The sequence below is a fragment of the Mustela nivalis genome, assembly GCF_964662115.1.
Source record: "Mustela nivalis genome assembly, contig: HAP1_SCAFFOLD_1058, whole genome shotgun sequence".
NCBI classification, from domain to species: Eukaryota; Metazoa; Chordata; class Mammalia; order Carnivora; family Mustelidae; genus Mustela; species Mustela nivalis.
Window position 1 is genome coordinate 28,266 of NW_028135606.1, and position 17,271 is coordinate 45,536.

At 40.6% G+C, this 17,271-nt stretch overlaps 1 protein-coding gene across 2 annotated transcripts in view; it reads right to left on the bottom strand.

Moving 5' to 3' along the window:
* LOC309857675 (ankyrin repeat domain-containing protein 26-like) overlaps positions 1-13,504 on the bottom strand; it is a 37,261-nt gene extending 23,757 nt beyond the window's left edge. Inside the window, exons 1-6 of one of the 2 annotated variants that reach the window (XM_082750417.1) lie at positions 13,175-13,504; positions 11,098-11,212; positions 10,773-10,946; positions 8,113-8,219; positions 6,308-6,445; positions 4,158-4,225 (exon numbers count right to left, since the gene is read on the bottom strand). In XM_082750417.1, coding sequence (XP_082606543.1) covers positions 4,158-4,225; positions 6,308-6,445; positions 8,113-8,219; positions 10,773-10,946; positions 11,098-11,212; positions 13,175-13,419 — 847 coding nt within the window. In that variant the 5' untranslated portion in view covers positions 13,420-13,504. Of the gene's footprint in view, positions 1-4,157; positions 4,226-6,307; positions 6,446-8,112; positions 8,220-10,772; positions 10,947-11,097; positions 11,213-12,606; positions 12,707-13,174 lie in introns of those variants that run through there. The other variant, XM_082750418.1, reaches the window with a different exon arrangement.
* Positions 13,505-17,271: the final 3,767 nt, after the last annotated feature.

Here is a 17,271-nt window from a genome sequence, read left to right on the forward strand (position 1 = left end):
ATAAAGTAGTAAAAATGGAGTAGATAATAAAAATGACAATGATAATAACAAACTCCTGGAGGGCAAGGATTGTGTTTTTTGAATGTCTGTATTCTACATCAGAGTGACAGTAGCTAAAATACACTTGATAGTTATTTGCTAAGTGAACAAATGAAAATGAGTAAATTGCAAAACCGAACCAACCTACAGATTTTCTTTGATAAAAGTCTACTAAATTAAATGTTTCTTCATGCATTTCAGATTGTACAACACTAGGTGCCATTTTTAGGGACAAATGGTAGCATTTTTGTTATTGTGAATCATTTTTCTGCTTTTAGTATAATCTGTTGAGCCTCAGCTGCCCCATTTGAATTTTTATTATGATAATCTCTTTACTAATGGCAACAGAGTATCATGTTCTAACAAAATTACACTATCCCGGGGTGCCTGGGTGGCTCAGTGGGTTAAAGCCTCTGCCTTCGGCTCGGGTCATGATTCCAGGATCCTGGTATTGCTGCATACTAGCTAAGTTTTCCAGTTCATATTTTTTGCCATTTGTTTATGGTACCACGAATGTATTGTAGAGTTCCCAGTTTTTAAGGATAGCTCCTTTTTTAATGAGACAAATCACTATGTAATAATATTTACTAAATGTAATCCACTTGAAAAAATTAAAAGATCCATTTACATAACAAGTTCAATTTGTTTTAATATGCCTAAAGAGGAAGTATAAAACATACTAACTTAAAAATCTTTCTCTTATTGACACAAAGATATAAGGGATTTTAGGGGTCATGACTATAATAATGAATTTCTTTTCAAACAATAATGTCTTGTATTTTAAATTGCCTAAAGTTAACTTCCTTTTTTGTTGTTGTCCACACTGAGGTACTTTTTAAAAAAATTATGTTCAGTAGCCAGCATATACTACATCGTAAGTTTCGGATGTAGTGTTCAATGATTAATTAGCTGCGTATAACACCCAGTGCTCATCACGATACGTGCCCTCCTTAATACTCATCACCCAGTACCCGCATACCCCAATCCCCTCCCTTCCGTAACCCTCAGTTTATTTCCTGGAGTCCAGTCTCTCTCATGGATTTGTTCTTATTGTTCATGACAGTATTTAAATTCTTAAATAATTCTGAATACTGGATTATTAAGAAAGATATTAAGGAGGTGGGAGGTTGGGGTACCAGGTGGTGGGTATTATAGAGGGCACGGATTACATGGAACACTGGATGTGGTGAAAAAATAATGAATACTGTTTTTCTGAAAATAAACTAAAAAAATTTTTAAAAAAAAGAGTGTCTTTTTTCCACTGTGTATTTTTTCCTGCTTTGTCGAAGATTAATTGACCATAGAGTTGAGGGTCCATATCTGGGCTCTCTACTCTGTTCTACTGGTCTATGTGTCTGTTTTTATGCCAGTACCATGCTGCCTTGGTGATCACAGCTTTGTAGTAAAGCTTGAAATCAAATGTGATGCAGCCAGTTTTGTTTTTCTTTTTCAACATTTCCTTAGCAATTTGGGGTCTCTTCTGATTCCATACAAATTTTAGGATTATTTGCTTCAGCTCTTTGAAAAATACTGATGGAATTTTGATCAGAATGGCCTTCTGATTGCTCTAGACAGTATACACATTTTAACAATGTTTATTCTTCTGATCCAAGAGCATGGAATGGTCTTCCATCTTTCTGTGTCTTCGAGTTCTTTCATGAGTGTTCTGCAGTTCCTTGAGTACAGATCCTTTGCCTTTTTGGTTAGGTTTATTCCCAGGTATCTTATGGTTCTTGGTGCTATAGTAAATGCAATTGATTCTCTAATTTCCCTTTCTGTGTTTTCATTGTTAGTGTATAAGAAAGCCCCTGATTTCTGTACATTAACTTTGTATCCTGCCATGTTACAGAATTGCCGAATGAGTTCTAGTAGTTTGGGGATGGAGTCTTTTGGGTTTTCCATATAAAGTATTATGTCATCTGCGAAGAGAGAGAGTTTGACTTCCTCACTGCCAATTTGGATACCTTTTATTTCTCTTTGTTGTCTGATTGCTGTTGCTAGGACTTCTAATACTATGTTGTACATGAGTGGGGAGAGTGGGCCTCCTTTTCATGTTCCTGATCTCAACGGGAAGGCTGCAAGCTTTTTCCCATTGAGGATGATATCTACTGTGGGTTTTCCATAGACAGATTTTATGAAGTTGAGGAATGTTCCCTCTCTCCCTATACTTTAAGCATCTTAATCAGGAATGGATGCTGAGTTTTTTCAAATGCTTTTTCCTGCATCAACTGTGAGGACCTCTTCTATTATTGATTTGCTCTATCACATTGATTGATTTGCAAATGATGAATCATCCTTCCAACCCAGGGATGAATCCCACCTGGTCATGGTAGATAATCTTTTTAATGTGCTGTTGGATCCTATTTGCTAGGATCTTGTTGAGAATCTTAGCACCCATAATCATCAGTGATATCAGTCTGAAATTCTCCTTTTTGGTGGGGTCTTTGCTGGCTTTGGGGATCTGGTTAATGCTGGCTTAGAGACAGTCTCTTCAATAAATGGTGCTGGGAAAATTGGACAGCTATATGTAGAAGAATGAAACTCAACCATTCTCTTACATCGTACACAAAGATAAACTCAAAGTGGACAAAAGACCTCAACATGAGACAGGAATCCATCAGAATCCTAGAGGAGAACATAAGCAGTAATGTCTTCAACATTGGCCACAGCAACTTCTTTCAAGATGTCTCCAAAGGCAAAGGAAACAAAAGTGCAAATGAAATTTTGGGACTTCATCAAGATCAAAAGCTTCTGCACAGCAAAGAAAAGAGTCAACAAAACAGAGAGGCAACCCATGGAATGGGAGAAGATATTTGCAAATGACAGTACCCAGGATCTATAAAGAACTTCTCAAACTCAGCACAGACAAAACAGATAACCATGTCAAAAAATGTGCAGAAGATATAAACAGACACTTCTCCGATGAAGACATACAGATGGCTATCATACACATGAAAAAATATTCATCAGCACTAGCCATCAGGGAGATGCAAATTAAAACCACATTGTGATACCACCTTACACCAGTTAGAATGGCCAAAATTAGCAAGACAAGAAACAACATGTGTTGGAGAGCATGTGGAGGAAGGGGAACCTTCTTACACTGTTGGTGGGAATGCAAGTAGGTGCAGCCACTTTGGAAAATGGTGTGGAGTTTACTTAAGAAATCAAAAATAGAGCCTCCCCATGACCCTGCAATTGCACTCCTGGGTATTTACCCCAAAGATATAGGTGTAGTGAAAAGAAGGGCCATCTATACCCCAATGTTCATAGCACAAATGGCCACAGTCACCAAACACTGGAAACAACCAAGATGCCCTTCAATGGATGAATGGATAAAGAAGAAGCGGTCCATATTCACTATGGAGTATTATGCCTCCATCAGAAAGGATGAATACCCACCTTTTGTAGCAACATGGACCGGACTAGAAGAGATTATGCTAAGTGAAATAAGTCAAGCAGAGAGAGTCAATTATCATATGGTTTCACTTATTTCTAGAGCATAACAAATAACATGGAAGACATGGGGATACAGAGAGGAGAAGGGAGTTGAGGGAAATTGGAGGGGGAAATGAACCATGAGAGACTATGGACTCTGAAAAACAATCTGAGGCTTTTGAAGGGGTGGGGAGTAGGAGGTTGGGGGATCCAGGTGGTGGGTATTATAGAAGGCACGTATTACATGAAGCACTGGGTAGAGTGCATACACAATGAATTCTGTTACACTGAAAAGAAATTTAAAAAACAATAGAAAGATATTAAGAAAGAAAAAAAAAATAGGGGCTCCTGGGTGGCTCAGTTGGGTAAGCATCCTCCTTCAGCTCAGGTCAAAATCCCTGGACCCTGGGATTGAGCCCCCCATTGCGCTCCCTGCTCAGTGGGAAACCTGCTTCTCCCTGTCCCTCTGCCTGTGCTCTCTCACTTTTCTCTCTCTCTGTCAAATAAGTAAAATTGAGAGGTGAGGGAGAGAAAGAGAAAGAAAGCAAGAAAGTGAACTTATACAATTTACACATTCAGGTTTTTTTTTTTTTCCCCCACTGTTCTTTCTTTATCAAAACTTTTTTACTCTGACTTCATCTATGTGACCACCAAAAGTACTTCACTCTGAAAAGTCTTACCTGGGTTGTTATTTTGCGAAAAATTTTTAAGTCTTTCTTCTGTATGTTTGGCAATTGTTTGGTGATTGCTACATATAAAAAGGGTGATAGACAACGTTACTATTTTAATACTGATATGAAAAATATTTACCAAATATATCAAATTCATAAGTGTATTTGAAATAATATCAGAGCTAATATCAAAACTTAAAATACCCCATATACTTCAAAGTAAGGTGAACTAGTCATGAAGTAGTAATTTAGCAATTAGTAGTGTTAGCTTGCCATAATGGAACGTGTTTTGAACTCAGTGGTCCTAACTCTCTAACCACAGCTATTTGCTCTTGGAGGAGCCACTTCTCTCTATCTCAAGTCTTCCTCTATAAAACAGGCATCTTACTGCCTTATTTCACAATGTTGTTAAGAGGATTTAATGAAATATTTTACCCAAAACATGGCCTCTTGGGAAAGATGATGCCCACCACTCCAAGAAGGTCAGTATGACACCTTTCATCACCTCATAAGAAAAGGCGCTCTGCAGGATTTAAATCAGGCTTGAGATACAGGCCTAGTAACAAAGGAGAAAGGAAAGCCCAGGCTCTTCCTGTAGCATTATTTGAACCTCTTTAACAGCTTAGAAGGGTCCCAACTATCATCTGCTAGCAGGATAGACAAGCAAAATCCTCAAGTGGTACTTCATTATGAAGGTCAGCACAAACATATGGGCTTCACGTAAGACTTTTGAGTGTGAAGGGAAGGGTATTTGTGGCTAAAGCCAGGGAGCCCGGCAGCCAGAACAGGGTGCTGGTGCCTTGGAATAACAGCTGAGCATATAAGCATATGTCGTAAACTAAAAAATGTTGTGACTTTGAAGTCTCATTGTGGGTCACCATGGAGACTGGGGAATGTGGATCAGCAAGGGCTTCCTGGGAGCAAAGGTCAATCATAACCAGACTGCAGGTGGAAAAAATTGCCTTCTAGAGAACAGGTCTGTATAAAAAGTTATTTGCAGGGGTGCCAGGGTGGCTCAGTCATTTAAGTGTCTGCCTTCAGCTCCATCATGATCTTGGGGTCCTGGAATTGAGCCCCACATCTGGCTCCCTACTCAACCTCTCCCCCTGCTCATGCTCATGCTCTTGTTCTCTCTCTCTCACAAATAATTAATTCTATATTTTTCTTTCTTTCTTTTTTTAAGATATTTATTTATTTATTTGAGAGAGAAAATGAGAGAGGGAGAGAGAGAAGATGAGAGGGGGGAGGGTCAGGAGGAGAAGCAGACTCCCCTCTGAGCAGGGAGCCCACCTGGGGGGACTCAATCCTGGGACTTCAGGATCATGACCTGAGCCAAAGACAGTCGCTTAACCAACTGAGTCAAGAAGGCACCACACAGCAATATTGCAGCAATAGAATCAAAGGAAACAAGGCAATGATAAGAATGTCCTTTTTTCCCTCCAAATGACTTGAAGAAAGAGGATGGTCTCTTTGGTCTTTGGGAACTCTTTAGGTTCTTGGAAAATTCAAAGGGGAAAGAATAGGAGATAACCCTCAAGGAAAAGGATAGGGCTTTCTACTAAACTGAGCATCTCAGGACCCAAGTAACTAGTTGGGGGGGCGTGATGTTGGGGTACCTAGGTGGCTCACTTGGCACTTGGTTAAGCATTTGCATTCAGCTCGGGTCACAGTCTTGGGGTCCTGGGATTGAGACCCACATCAGGCTCCCTGCTCAGCAGGAAATCTGCTTCTTCCTCTGTCCCTACTCTGCCCCTCTCTGAAATAATTATAACTGAAATCTACAAAGAAAGGAAAGGAGGAGAGGGAGGGAGGAGAGGGAGGAAGGGAGGGAGGCAGGAAGGAGTAAACACACAAATGTAACATTCTTTGTACCCCATGCATAACAGTTATCCTTGGAATGAAACAGATACAGTTAGGGTCCCTAAAGATAAAGGTCTCGATAGTCCTGAGATTAAAAAAAAAAAAATCCCACACTCATTTTTAATGCTGACTAGTCTAGCCTTTGTCTTGGTTTCTGGCAAGTGACATGGGCTAACTCACTACAGTCCCCAAATTGCCGGAATCAAACTACGAACGCTCATCTGTTACATAAGAACTAAGAGTTCAATTATTTTAAACTTCACTTTAATAATAACTAACATTTTAATGTAAACACTTACCCATCAAATCCACTAAAAAGAGCATAGTCTCCTGCCGTCCATCCACGTTCATCTCGAGAAGAGGTATTAACACCTTGCTGAAGAAGAAGCCTGACTACATCTGGAGATGTAGAGGGTGCAGCAAGCATGAGGGCTGTTCTAAAATAACAGAGACATAACTTCACCCTTAGGAACTTAGGGTTATCTAAACAGCAAATTTCATATACTTTACCAGGTTAATATCTTTCCTGTCAGTACAGAATTGACCATTAACAACTTCAAGTGTTTATCTTTGTAAATTACCTCCATGGCTAAAATTAAAAGGCAAAAGAGAAGCCTCTTGTCCCACCTGGGTATGACAGTAGAAGTTGCTAGTTTAAAGTCATTTGATGAACAAGAAACTATGCTGAGGTCACTTAACTGAACGAGTGAAGATTTTAAAAAAGAATTCCCCATTTTTTTTCCTTAAGCTGATTCGGTGTATTTCCAAGTCTTCTAGAGGACAGGTCTGTATAAAAAGTTATTTGCAGGGGTGCCTGGGTGGCTCAGTGGGTTAAGCCTCTGCCTTCAGTTCAGGTCATGATCTTAGGGTCCTGGGATCGAGCCCCACATTGGCCTCTCTGCTCAGTGTGGAGCCTGCTTTCCCTCCCTCTCTGCCTGCCTCTCTGGCTACCTATGATCCCTGCCTGTCAGATAAATAAATAAAATCTTTTTTAAAAAAAGTTATATGCAGGGGTGATTGGGTGGTTCAGTCATTTAAACGTCTGCCTTCAGCTCAGTCATGAACTTGGGGTCCTAGAAGTGAGCCCCATGTCTGGCTCCCTGCTCTAACCCCTTCCCCTGCTCATATTATCTCTCTCTCTCTCAAAAAAAAAAAATCTTTAAAAATAAAAAAAAACAAAAACGCTACTTGAAGGCTTAAAATAACAGCATTCATACTAACAGTAATAAAAGAGTCATAGTTGCAGTTAATGGTACTAAAATAAGCATGGTTAGGCAGTAAATTAAATACTATATATATAAAATATTATTTACACACAACCCTTGAAGGATATATTATCCTTCTTTTCATATCAGAGAACGTATCAGAGTCACATATCCAGCAAGTAGGAAAGGAATTAAACCTAGTCTTGTGTCTATCTAAAGTCCATCTCTTTTCTCTTTATCATCAACCTATGATTTGTACTCACAAAAAGAAAAATCTATTTGATGAAAGTTATCTTTCATCCTTCTACCCTTACCAATGAAAACTCTCTCTCTCTCTCTCTCTGTATATATATATATATATGACATGAAAAAGGATGATAAGCCCACCCTATCTGGTAATAGTAATTAATAATCACTTAGGGATCACCTAACATCAGTATTCTTTAAAAAAAAAATTTAAAGCAAGGAGTCATCCAAAAGATAAAACAACTCCTATTTATGTTTAATATGCATCTTTTAAGGAGAATTTATATTAAGTAGAAGTTTCTAAAAAATACTATAAAAGGGTTAAGAAGTTTAATATTGTGTCATAAAATAAAAGGAGTGCACACTTTATAATAAAACTAATATGAAACCCTTTTAGGTAACATAAAATCATATGGCAGAAAAAAAAGGACTACAGATCACATCAGTCAATAATAGGAAGGAATATAAATTCTGTGTATACTGTTCTTCATGTTGCCCCATCAGAATAATTGCTTTCTGCCTAACTGATGACATGTTGACATTTTCACTATATAATTATAAATTAATCCTCTTCTTATTATGTTACTCTTTCTGACTTAATTATACCACCCTAGGACAATATACGGTTAAAAAAAAAAACACAACTACTGTACCTTTTAAACTTATCAACCACATGTACATCTGCTTTTTTTCTAATTAACAATTCCACCATTTCATGATTGTTTTCAATTACAGCAAGTAAAAATGGTGTGAATTCGACCTGTAAAAGTGAAAAAAACAATTTGTAATTTACAAAATTACATACTTCCATACTGAATTTTAAAACCTATAAAGTATCCTCTAACCTTAAACACATATATAAGTACTCTCAACCCCCCACCTTCCCCAGCCCTCCATCTTCCCCACCCCCTGCGACTACCCCTACCCTCCCCCCCCACCCCTCACCACCCCCTTTCATCAGCTGCTCCTTCTCTTTGCAATAGCCCTCCACAGGGGACCTGGGTGGCTCAATCTGAGGGTCTGCCTTCAGGTCAGGTCATGAGCCCAGGGTTCTGGGATCCAGCCTCACGTCAGGCTCCCTGTTCAGTGGGGAGTCAGCTTCTCCTTCTCCCTCTGCCCCACCCCTATGCTCACTTCTCTCTCCCACTCTCACTCTTTCAAATAAATAAATATTTTTGAGAAAAATAAAATAAATTCAGTTAAATAGTCCTCCTCTACCTCTTCAACAGATTAACTGTAGTCATTCTCCAAATCTTACTTCAAACATTGACCGGTTCCAAGAATCTCGGCTTCTCTCACAGTATTTATCACTGTATACACTACTTATTTTATTGCACCCATCGAAACCAAGAGCTTATTGAAGGAAGGGACTATTTTTTATCTCTATATCTCCAAACTCTAAAACATAGCTGTAAAAGCTTAAAGTATTTTTACTGAGTTAACAGCCTAAATGATTATCTCTGGTGTAGTGTTTCTTAAATTATATTCCAAAGAACATATACTTTGCAGGAAGGTGAGGATTGTGCCTCAATAGAAAGATTCAATGTTCCTTTATGTTTGAGAAATATTACAGAACTGCACATTATCTCTAGTGCAAAAGAAACCGGTTTAAATTTGCTTATCCCCATTTGACAATACTTTCATGGCAAACATTAACATTTCAGAAATTAGTTTCAGGGATACAGTGTCGAGAGCTTTCCAATAAAGGTGAAGCTTTTTTCCAGGTTATACCAACATGCTTGATTCTCTTCTATCAATGGTATCAGGATCCCAGATGTCAACATAAGGCTCTCTTGCTCCAAATGGGTCACTAAGGAGATGGGCTCTAAATTAAAAGAGCAGCTCTTGGGCATCTGGGTGGATCAGTCAGTTAAGCATCTGCCTTTGGCTCAGGTCATGTTCTTGGGGTTCTGGGATCCAGCGCTGCATCAGGCTCCCCTACTTTTCCCTCTCCCTATGCCCTTCCTCCCTACTCATGTGTGTTTGCTCTCATGCTCTCTCTCAAATACATAAAATCTTTCTTTAAAAAAAAGTTCGTTAAAGTGAAATCTTAAAACTTCGAATAATTGACTGACAGTTTACAGCACTGTTAGCCAAAGCCGGCCTCTTTCAAAACTTGAAGAAAACCAACACTTGGGTCAACAAAAACTTAATAACTATAATCAATTGTAGATAATTGCTGCATTTAAGAATGAAAATGTATCAAAGACTAGTATGAATATCAACTGAATGATAGAAACATAGATCACTTCTCTATCCCTATAACTAGATCATAGTCTTAGAGCAGAATAAGGCATATTCCATGTAAAATTACTCAGAATTACTACTTGAGTTAGAAGCATAGAGGCATAAAAATTCTTGCTATGTGAAGAACATGCTTCTCTTCTTATAAGTCTGTATATGTGCTTTCTTCCTGCTTTCTTTCTTTACAGTCCCTACAAAAATGTATTTCCAAAAAGTGCACTCGAGAAAAAAAAATCAAAAAATAAAAATAAAGTGAAATCTTAGACAATGAAGTTATTTCAAAATATTTTCATTGAGGGAATGCTTGAGCTTGTACGTATGAAAAATTGACCCTATGTCAACCAACAGTGCTTCCTTAAGGGCAGTGGTAGGAGGTAAGGCATGTCAAAGAAATAACAAATGGAAGAGTGAGTGTGGTCCCCCTCGACTCCCCATGCACAGCTACTAACCCTGAAAACCTACACAATGCTGAGCAGGAACTACTCTGTGAAATGGGAGACCCCAGTGCGGGACATGGCAGGCAGAGTGGCTATGAGCACAAGTAGATGCCCCTGGAGGATGTCAGGACCCGATCCCCGTGCTCTCATCTTCAGAACCTTGGGGCCTGGAGTGCCCGGGGATTGCAACCTGCTGCTTTCTCCTCCCACTCGCACTCACCCAAGTTACCCCACTAGGTCATGGTCTCCCACCCCTTCCCAGCAGCACCCATTTCCTAAGCCCCTGCACAGCACCCAGCCTCCATCATCATCTCATTCCCCATCAGGCCTTCAAGCCTTTGTGGGCTCTGAGCCCACCATCCACTCCCAAGCACTAATGGGAAGATTCTCCTCCTGGGGTGGAAGGGCGGCTGGGAAACAGAACTCTGCCCTTTCCGTGGGCTTCATCGTTCTCTAGTCCTCCCTGCCCTGGCTTTGGAGTTGTTTCCCTGGTACAGGACTTGATGTATAGAATTCAGTATTTATTATTTATTACATATACGAATAAATATGTAAATAAATGTTTTGTAGCTAAAAAATTTATATATATATGTTTTAAAATTTCAAATACTTTATAAATAATGTTGATGTACCTTGTTTCTTGCTTCAATATTTGCATGGAATAAAATCAGCTTCTCTACTATTGATGTGTTCTCACCAGCAACAGCATAGTGGAGGGCAGTATTGCCAAACTTATCCGTAAGATGTGGATTAGCACCATGTTCTAAAAGAATAGTTACACATGCCTCTTCCTGGTATTGTATAGCCTGTCAGTAGTATCCCAAGAAACAGAGTGTAAATTCTGGGAATTTAAAGCAAGCATGCTACAAACAATTAGTTACACTTAATTGCAATAGATTTTCATACTAAGTAATTAAATCAAATCCATCTCAGGCAGACACAGCTGCTACCACACACCTTCATTAGAGGAGTCCTACAGTCTCCATCATAGAGGTCAAGCTTGCATTTCCTCTCTACAAGAAAATCTACCATGTCAGCATGGCCGATGGTACAGGCCAGATGGAGAGGCGTCCTATGAGAGTGAAAGAATGTTTTAGGAAATTATAGTGCACGATTTCAAAACATGCAATTAATTCATGTAATTGTAAACTTTAAGTAGCATCTTATTCCTTTGACTCAAAAACAAAGATTTCATTTTCTTTTGAAGAAAGTACAGTATTTATTAGTGATCATTCACCATACTAATAAAAGAGCAGGCTATCTGACGAGGTAGAGCTTGACCTCAGGATTCAGCTCAACCTGGGTTTAATAGGATTTAAACTTAATAGTTATGGCTCAGCCTTATCCTCAATTTCCTCATCAAAATAGTGGAGAGAAAAACAGTTATCTCATGTTCCCTGCCTTGCTCAGTTTGAAGGTCATGTGACTCTTGACCTCAAGGGTCATGAATTCAAGCCTCACGTTGGCTACAGAGATTACTAAAAACTAATAAAAATAAAGTAAAGGATAGTTATCTCACAAGACCTCATCACCATGCTTAAATGAGGATCTATGCAAAGTTTGTTTCATATTATTTTTATGACTGTTACTATTGCTACTATTGTACAAAGACAACACTCCCATTAGGTAAAGTGATACAATTATGCCTATTTCTCAGGTATGTTTTAAATATTCACAAGAATACTATATATCAATGATTCTAGGAGGCTCATTTTGTCGCCTTTTAGTATCTCTGACACTGGAATGGGATTTATAATTCAAACTGTCTTACAACTATAATTGGCAGAATTTTTAAAGATTTCTTATTGGTATACAATATGGTGGGGCATCACACAATCAATGTGCCTTACGTTAAATGAAATAATGGTATATACATACAACAGCTCTACTGCAGTTCTAGTCACATGGTTGGCATTTAAATAAATTTTAGTTCTTGAAAGCACTATGGGAAAAGAGGACTAAAATAACGAAGAATTCTTTTTAAGTAAATCTACAATCTGATGTTCAAGAAACTTTAAGCCAAAGGAAGCTCAGGATTCAAATAAACAGGAACAGTTTTATTTTTGTACACTATGTATTTTATATATATTTTATATATGAAATAATATATATTTTATATATCTTATACATAAATATATATTTATATATGACATATTTTCATATACATTATATTAAATAATAAACGAAATTATTTTTCATTTTATTAGATATTTAGATTTATAGATCATATGAAAATCAAGAATTACCAATTATCAATATTAGTATTTAATACCATTATAAATAAATAAATAAATAGCAGATATTTCTGCTACTGCAACAACAACAACAAAACAAGACAAAGACAACTGCAGGCCTGTGGTCCTGACACAGGTGGGGATTTTCTAGGGGGACTTGAAGCCCCTGGACACCTAGGGGGACTCAAACCCCCTGGCTGCCTATGGGGACACAAACCCCCTGGCGACCTACCAGTGGAGGGAAGGGGCGTCCCCGCATCCACTCTAGCCCTGGGGAGCGTGGCTGCTCCAGCTTCTCCCCGGTGGGCCATACCCTGGAGCTCCACAACCAGATAGACAGGATCAAACTGACCGCTCAGGGCTATCTCTTGCAAAGAGAAGACCCCTCCCAGCCTGACAGACTTTTCTAGAGATCGTTTAGCCGGGCTATACACAGGTGACCAATGAGATTGTGATACACAGAGAAAACTGAACAATCATGCTAGGTCTGCCACACACAGAGAAAACTGCCCGGGCTTTCTATGTGTGACCAATTGAATTTCAATTTACCCTAGTAAATATACGGATGGCCAACTGAATTTCAATTTACCCTAGTAGATATATGGATGACCAACTGAATTTCAATTTACCCTAGTAGATATATGCGCACCCTACTGATTGGATGTCTTCACCTGGCCAGACCTGCCCCTTTATCTAGCCTTTGCAAGTAATTTCCTCTGGGAGGGGCGGGGTCAATCTAAGTTCACTACATAAACACAAAATGACTCCCTCTGGCTAAGCAGGCCCTTAATGCCTATTACCTTTTCCTCTTGTCTCTTTTATTCACATTCTTCCCACGCAAGAGCAACCGCTGCATTTTGAATATGTTGTCCATGACAGCAACTTTGTGGATCTTTTTGAGCTCTTTCACGCGGATGTTATACCGGGGCTGGGTCTCCGTGACTTCCTCCTTGTGAACCGATGCCCTCAAGTCATTCATCAGCTCCATGTCTAAGGTCGGGGATGAACGCACCTTCGCAGTCCGGAAACCAAAAAACTTCTTCATTGCAAAGCCTACAGGCTTAACCAACACTCCACTTTCCGCTCGGCTCTTCGCCGCTTCTAGACACCAGCACCAGTGCTAGAGATAAGCCAAACGTAGGGAGCAACAGTTAGGAATCTTGGAGCACCTAACAACCGTAACCATGACGCCAAGCACAAATGCGCTTGCGCACCTCTGAATCCCGCGTGTCTGCGCCTGCGCATAAAGGGCAGCGCCTAAAGGTGCCCAAAGCGCATGTGCGAAGCCCAAGCCTCTAAGATCACATAGTGGCAGGGCCTCCGCTTGGCTCGCGGCTAGGGGCGGCGGGGCCTCCGCCCGGCTCGCGGCTAGGGGCGGCGGGGCCTCCGCCCGGCTCGCGGCTTGGGGCGGCGGGGCCTCCGCACGGCTCGCCGCTAGGGGCGGCGGGGCCGCCGCCCGGCTCGCCGCTAGGGGCGGCGGGGCCGCCGCCCGGCTCGCGGCTAGGGGCGGCGGGGCCGCCGCCCGGCTCGCGGCTAGGGGCGGCGGGGCCGCCGCTCGGCTCGCCGCTAGGGGCGGCGGGGCCGCCGCTCGGCTCGCCGCTAGGGGCGGCGGGGCCGCCGCTCGGCTCGCCGCTAGGGGCGGCGGGGCCGCCGCTCGGCTCGCCGCTAGGGGCGGCGGGGCCGCCGCTCGGCTCGCCGCTAGGGGCGCCGGGGCCGCCGCTGGGCTCGCCGCTTGGGGCGCCGGGGCCGCCGCTGGGCTCGCCGCTTGGGGCGGCGGGGCCGCCGCTCGGCTCGCCGCTAGGGGCGCCGGGGCCGCCGCTGGGCTCGCCGCTTGGGGCGGCGGTGCCGCCGCTCGGCTCGCCGCTCAGGGGCTATAAATCTGGATAATAATATTTTAAAGACTCTGAACACCTACAACAAACTAAGAAGTGTTTATTCATGAAAATTATTGAAGTTTGATTAGAGTTTTGTGAGTCTGTGCTGCGCTCTCAGTTCCCATGCCAGAAACCTGTCACTTAGAGAAGGGACTTTCCTGACCTGAGGCAGAGTAAGTCAAAGAGGTGGCCTCCATGCTAAGCAGACAGGGTTCTCTAGCCTGAGGTTGCAATGCTGTTTGGGGAAAACAAGGTAAGAGTAGCAAGGTACTTAACTGTAAGCTCTGAGAGGTCAGAGAGCCATCTGAATGTGATAAGCACTTGACAGAAGCTCCAGGTTTACCCAGGGCATGCAGTGGAAACTGAAGCTGGTTCAAGCCACCCACATACCCATGGTTGCCAAGCCATGCGCATACACACAAAGAAGCAAAAAGCTTGTTAGTAAGCAAAAACCAGGGAGCCTTGAAAATGACCCAAATGTTGAATGGACTTAGAAGCCCACACAGATCCATCAGCAGAGGAGAAAGCATGAATAATGGGGTGTGCAAACAACATCTGCCCAATCTTTGGCTAAATGTGAAAGGATGCAGGCACAGCAGCAACATGTAGGAAGCAAGACTTAAAAATTTAAGAAATGAACAGAGACATCAATGGCTGCACACTGCAGGAGAGACAGACTTCATAAATTTCCTGGAGGCAAGTTATTAAGCAAAACAAGACAACCCCCTGGGGTGGAAATCAGAACCCCTAATTGCTACATCACCTGAAATTTAACAAGATTATAAAAAGACAAGAAAGGTGGCCCTTCCTACAAAAAGCATTAAGGAGAAACCCATCTAAGTATTTCCAGATGGTAGATTCAGCAAAGATTTAAAAGATTGAAAAGCAGCTACATGGACATGGTCAAAGACTAATGGAAATAGTTTGAAAACCATGATGAAAATGACACAACACATGAAGAGTCTCAATAAAAAGATATACAGGGGTGCCTGGGTGGCTCAGTGGGTTAAGCCTCTGCCTTCAGCTCAGGTCATGATCTCAGGATCCTGGGATCCAGGCCCACATTCAGCCTCCTGCTCCGCAGGGAGCCTGCTTCCCCCTCTCTCTCTGCCTGTTTATATGCCTACTTATGATCTTTCTGTCAAATAAAAAAAAAGTTATAAAAAAATAAAATACAAAGTAAAGAATTGAATGGGAATTATAGCTGAAAAATACAGCACCTGCAATCAAAAATTCAACTGATTTGAGATGACAGAAGAATCAGTGAACTTGAAGAATCAGAAATTAATCTCAAGCAGAGAGGGAGGTAAAAAACAATGAATAAAATGAACAAAGCCTGAGACCAGATCAACGATAAGTGTACCAACACATATGTAAGGAGACCCCCAGAAGGAAGACAGAAAAGGATTAATATATTTGAAGAAGTAATTGCCAAAAATTGCTTAAATTTGATGAAAATCTAATTTGCAGATCCTTGAAGCCCAGTAAATCTGAACTAGGAAATAGAAAAGCACATCCACACCTAAACATGTCATCATGGGTTCAAACTGCTAAAATCAAGGATAAGTAAACAAAAACAAAACCTTGAAATCTGCAAGAGAAAAAAACCAATCTATCACAAAAGGAGACCAAAATTATGATTAACAGCTGACTTCTTACAAAAAATAAGGGGAGCTAGGAGTCTATGGGATAACATAAATCAAAATTTAAAAAAATAATGGAAGCTAGGAGTCTATGGGATAACATAATCTAAATGATTAAAGATTTTAAAAAGGTAACCATGTATTCTATATCCAGTAAAACTATTCTTAAAAAAACAAAGGCAAAAATAAATGACATTTCCAGAGAAAGACTGTGGAAATAAGAGTCTATAAAGCACTAGTTATGTCACTGTATTGTTGAGCTGCTGTAACATGCACAGATATAACATATGGCACTAGGAGCACAGAGAAGAAAATGAGATCTACTGAAACAAAGTTCCTACATTTGACCAGAATTAGAGTAGACTGACAAGATGCACACAGTCATACCTAGATCAATCACTAAGACGTAACTCAAAAAAGGAGGAACAGAAGGATCTCTTGAGATATGAGAAAAACAGGAAAGAAAAAGCAAAATGGGAAGTGTAGAAACAAGTATATCAAAACTAAATCTGATTAACTAAACACTCCACTCAACAGAGATTGTCAATTGGATTTAAAAAAAACCAAGATTGATAAAGAACTTGTGTTCAGAATATATGATCTCTCACACCACATAATAAGACAACCCAAAAGGTATGTGTTTTGGTGAGTGCTGTGAAGTGTGTAAACCTGGTGATTCACAGACCTGTACCCCTGGGGATAAAAATATATGTTTATAATTTTCAAAAAAAAAAAAAGGCAACCCAAAAGGGACAGTGAGGGTGCTCTGAGTGGATGTTTCTCCAAAGAAAATATACACACGGCCAATAAAACAGGAGAGGATATCACTAGTGTAGATAACCGTATGTTAATCCATGAGATATTATTTCATTCACACCAGAATGACTCTAAGAATGACATTTTTACCAAAATGACTCTAAGAATATGCTGTAGAAGATACGGAGAATGATGCATTTCATCAGGTCCGTAAAAAGGTAAACAGAAACTTACTACATGACCCAGCAATTTCTACCTGAGAAGTCTGTCTAGGAAAAATAAAAACATGCATCCACACAAAGACATGTATACACACAGGGAGAAGGAAGGAAGGAGAGAGGGACAGGGAAGGATGAAAGAGGAGAGAAAGGGGAAAGGGAAGTGGCCAATTAAAAAATGGGATAATGAATCTGGACCAAAGTTTGGAATTTAGATCAAGTTTGAAATTAGATCAAGATTTAAAGCTACCCCCCCCCAAAAAAAGAGGCAAGATACGGTATAGCAAACTCCCTCTATCAACTTCTTCAATGAAGACCATATACAGCTTAAAAGTTATTAGAAAACTGTAGGTAATTTTAATAAAATCACTTCAAGAATATAATCTGGTTGTAAGGCCAATACAAT